We start from the raw sequence: 4,641 nt of genomic DNA, 5'->3' as shown, positions 1-4,641 counted from the left end.
TCTCGACCAGACTAATGAGCGTGTTTCTGTTTGCTTCACTTTATTTGTGACTGTAAATGCCTGCCCACTCCTGGCTACTTCCCCTATCTACTAGCAGCTCGCTGCACTGTCATCACAGGAAGCCCTATCGCTCTCCTCATCAAATCTATTTGCCTATCCCATACTGAACAATTGCTCTTTCTATACTCGAATATGCTTCCCTGCTGTGCATGATGAAATACTATAAGAACACATATAAGAACACTGAAGCTTTTTGATTATTTTGCTTATTTTTACTGTCTTGTCTTAGAGAGTAATATTCTTTTTTTTATATATTCATGTTTGTGTATTACGACACCGTCACGTGAACGTTACATTTTGAAATATGTTAAAATAGAAAACAGTTATTTTAAATTGTAATATTTCACAATATTTATGTTTTTTACTGTATTGTTAATCAAACAAATGCAGGCTTGGTGAGCATAAGAAAACTTCTTGCAAAAAAATCTTACCAACCTCAAACTTTTGAATAGTTTTCAAATAGAAAACATTTTCTTCAGCTTTGAAAAAAATCGACTTTAATATCAAAAGCTTAAAAAAGAGCTATGCTAGTAGCATGTGGACTAGATGTTAGGAAATAAAATTTTACAGGACATAGTAACAACATGTAAGGTGAATGTATGAATTTCATACAAGATCTGTTTATTATAACTTTTGCATCACATGATATGGGGATGACAAATGTACAAATGCATGCCGTGCTCATTATATGCATGTCCAATGTCTTTGTTTCGATGACTTTTAGTCCTCAGATCTGTGGTACAAATAGCTGTCCTCTGTCTCTTCTCTGTAACCATGGTAAGTTCCAGTATTCTCATCTGGACAGTGAATTCCAAGTGTTTGCTGCAGTTTCTGTTCCTGTTGACGCAATTCCATCGAGTCCACAAGGTCGTAGATGCTTCCCAAAGACCACATCGGAGACGGGAACCAGGCCTTTACGTCTCCGTCCTTACCCACCACCAGCATGCTGAAGTAGTCCCTGTTTATCTTTAACTGATTTCTGAGACTCTCCACCACATCCCACGAGAGCGTCTCTTTCTCAGGTTGACTTTTTCCTGTAGGGCATGATCAATATTCCATCCTCATTTCATACTATTTATTAAAGCTGTATGTATTACTTGCATGAAATAAGGAAGAGTTTTATGATCTCACCATTCAATGGAAAAAACTCCACTGTTCCTGAAGCTGTCGATCCAGTACCCACAATCTTCAACAAGGCAAAATGACGGATACCTGTCCATGCGGATTAAGTTTGAATGATTGCCAAATATATAGTGAGATATAGAAAGAAAGAAAGAGCTCAGAAAACACAATGCATACCCATTGGACACTCCTGTCCATTGAGTGCCTGAAGTTGCTGATGGAATGAGTAGTCGTCTACTGTAGGTGCTGAGATGATTAGAAGTCTTCGTTTGGACATAAACCTAAAAATTACGATAATCAGAATAATTAGAAAAATTAGTAATCAGTTCAATGCAGGGTGAAACTCATTGTGTTTACCTCAGAAGCGAGTTCTCCTGATTGTTCGTTTCGTCTTTAGAGCAGCGTGATGGAGCTTTTTGCTCGTCTTCCTTCTCAGATTGACGTGAAGGAAAGCTGTCAATGTAATCCAGTAAATCGGAAGGAGCTGTTGGCTTGCTGAAAACCCTGTTAAGCTAAAAACCACAAGTATGCCTTTGATTCAGCAGTCATTCAAAGTCACTGTGATTTAGGAGAAAATAAAGCGTACTTACATTCGGCCTCAGGTCATAGTCAGTCAACACCATCGAGAAGTTTTTGGAGTCCAGCCCATATTCCCTTCGGATCTCGCTGATTAACTCTGGGTTTCTGAACTTTTCTGGCAGGGATGCTTGTGGTGGCGCAGAGTCTGTTTCAAAAAGAACATTGAGCATTTTACATTTCTAAATATAATGTAACGAAATATAACTCGATCAGCTCGATTCACAAACAAATAAATGATTCTTATGAGCTGTATTTTTTTAGTGAATCAAAAAAGTACAGAGAGACCTGTGTGGTTCGATTTACAAACAAATGACTCTTTTGAGCCGGTTCTTTTAATTGAATCAAACACATACAGTGCAACAAGTGCGGTTCAATTCATGAGCGAATGACTCTTTTAAACCGATTGTTTAAAGTGAATGAAAGACATACAGCATGTAGAATGATTCCTGAAACAAATGACTTGGTTCTTTTTAGGGAATCAAAAACATACCTTGGATTACCTGAATTATATGAATTACCTTGGTAGTGTTGGATGTGTAGCGTAAGAGTATGATCTGAACCCATTATGGACAGCACTGAGACTTTTCTTTGGGAAAACTCACAGCTACGTAGCTCATTATCATCTCTCTGTTTGATATACTGACTTGAGACATCACTTGGGGATGAAATCACCTGTACCGCAAAAAGAAAACCTCATAATCAGATACACCACTTCATGGAGAGCTGCAAATATGTATGAAAATTTCAATCAAGAACTTACAAGAAGTCTTCTTCTCCCTTTGAGGTTTTGCATGAAGTCTTTAAGAGCTGCCTTTTCCTTATCATTTGCTTCTCGTTGCGACTTCCTCCTCCCTCCTTTTCCCTTTTTCTTGCCATCCTTTCCTTTGCCTTTCTTTTTAGAGGTTGAATGGTCAACGGTTTGTTCTCCATTGAAATCCTCATTGAGGGTGTCAAAATGAGATTTTGCACTAGTCTGCGTTTGATCTGCTTCAGAATGTTTTTTCACTTCTGTTATTGGCTCTCTGTTTCTGTCACTATCAGGAGTTTTCTTTTGGTTGTCGTGCTTCAGCCTCTCATTTCCTTTATATCCAGATTCTGAACCTGCTTTAGTTGATGGTTTGCCGTTGCCTGAGCTGCCCGTCGTTTTACGGATGACGAATCGCGAGCGTCCTCTCAAAATATCTTGGACTTTGTTTCTCAATGTTGCCTTTTTGTCTAGGCGTATCTTCTGTGTAAGGATGGACGTGGTGTTCATTTGCCTCTGTGGGCTGAAGGTCCTACGCTTGCTGGAACCTGTTTTTTTCATCACTAACCTCTTCTTTGTGATCTTGCATTTAATTGGTAAGCCCTTTCTGGCGACCTTCTCCAACTTTCGCACAGGCAGCTGATCAATGACCTCAAGGATGGCCTCAACACGAACCGGGTAAGGAAATCTCTCACTAACCCTCATGTTCTTCTTCAGAATCAACATGGAGAATGTATGGTACTCCACCTCAAGGTAATGGAGAAGTTTGCTCACCATTTCAGAGTCCATGACCTCCACAGTGGCTTCTCCGTGCAAGGTTGTGCGTTGGATTTTGCCTTCCATCATGGCATTCTGAATAATAGTGACAACGAGCGTGTCTCTTTCTGCCAAGCGACAGTTTAGTCCCTCAGACTCCTGAATCTGTTTCTCCATCATACGCAGATAGTTGTCACCATGCGACGGCGCGGTGATCACCCACAGGCGGTGTTTCCCGGAAAAATCAGCCAAGAAGTCCGACTCTGACTGAGTTTCGCGAGCCCCATCTGACCCAACGTCCTCCTTGGGAGTTGCAGAGTCACTTTGATTCTTCCCTTGGTGTTTTTTCTTGCCTGCTTTTGCAGAAAGCACCGGGCTGTTGATCCAGTGTGCCAGCAGGAGCAGGAGGATCCACAGACGAGACATATCGAGACTTCACACTCTCCACTAACCAACAGAGTGAGGAGGCAGAGAGAGAAAAACAGCTTCTGGTTCACATTAGAGTTCGTCCTTGTTACAGGAAACTCCTGGAATTTCTAAACTTCAAAGCAACGTGGAGCTGTGAGGCATGCGGAGCAGCCTCTTGTGCTTCATAACTTTGTGTCTGCATGGAGGATGAGCTTTTGTAGGAGAAGAATGAAAGGGCAGGATGAAACCCAACCCCTTTACAACTTTAATGTGATTTAGTTGTCATTTTGCTCTAGCCGTTTCTTTTGGAGAATAATTATTATTGCAGATTATATCTTGACAATTTGAATATGTGTTCTGAAAGTCAATATTGAAGTTTAAACAAGAATAACAGACATTTTTCATTTATTCACCATTGTCTCTGGACACTCGCAATCCATGCATCTGTAAAACAGACATCAAAACTATGATGATTAGTAACAGAACTCCAGTAATCTCACTGTTTCTCACGAACACAAACTAGTCTGTTTGTATCAGACTAAAATGTCAAATGATATTTTTAGATTGCCTTTTTTTTAGACATGAATCTACATAACTGTTTTGTTCTCAAAATAACTTTCCATGACACACTTTGAAATTTGTTTCTTATGAATACACCAGGTGGTCCACACTAAATGTGATCCACACTAAAATAAAACATGTTAAACACTTTTTTCATATGAATTTATATTTGAATATGTACAGTACATTACAAGAGATCTATAAATAAGGTGGGGAAGTATTATTTCCATGCGGTTTAATTTTAATTTGTTCTATATTGCAAAGCTAAAACTTTTTTTCCTGGTGTGAGAAGAATTGTGAGAAGTGTCTGTAGCAATCTGGGAGAAGAGTTAATGGTTAACAGTCATTGTACACAGACATTCCACAAATGGATTTAGTTGAACAGAAACATATGAGAGACAAGGGAAAAC

At 39.4% G+C, this 4,641-nt stretch overlaps 1 protein-coding gene across 1 annotated transcript; it reads right to left on the bottom strand.

Moving 5' to 3' along the window:
- Positions 1-661: 661 nt before the first annotated feature.
- ccdc80l2 (coiled-coil domain containing 80 like 2) lies at positions 662-4,375 on the bottom strand. The gene is made up of 7 exons (XM_081390874.1): positions 2,522-4,375; positions 2,280-2,433; positions 1,773-1,906; positions 1,540-1,694; positions 1,360-1,463; positions 1,192-1,272; positions 662-1,094 (listed from the first exon to the last, which is right to left on the bottom strand). Exons 1-7 carry the CDS (start codon positions 3,686-3,688, stop codon positions 781-783), a joined length of 2,109 nt encoding a protein of 702 aa, XP_081247000.1. The 5' UTR covers positions 3,689-4,375; the 3' UTR covers positions 662-780.
- Positions 4,376-4,641: the final 266 nt, after the last annotated feature.

This window comes from Scardinius erythrophthalmus (genome assembly GCF_964197995.2).
Source record: "Scardinius erythrophthalmus genome assembly, chromosome: 17".
Classification (NCBI taxonomy): Eukaryota; Metazoa; Chordata; class Actinopteri; order Cypriniformes; family Leuciscidae; genus Scardinius; species Scardinius erythrophthalmus.
Note: the sequence above shows the minus strand (reverse complement) of the source record. Positions and strands in the feature narration are given on the sequence as shown.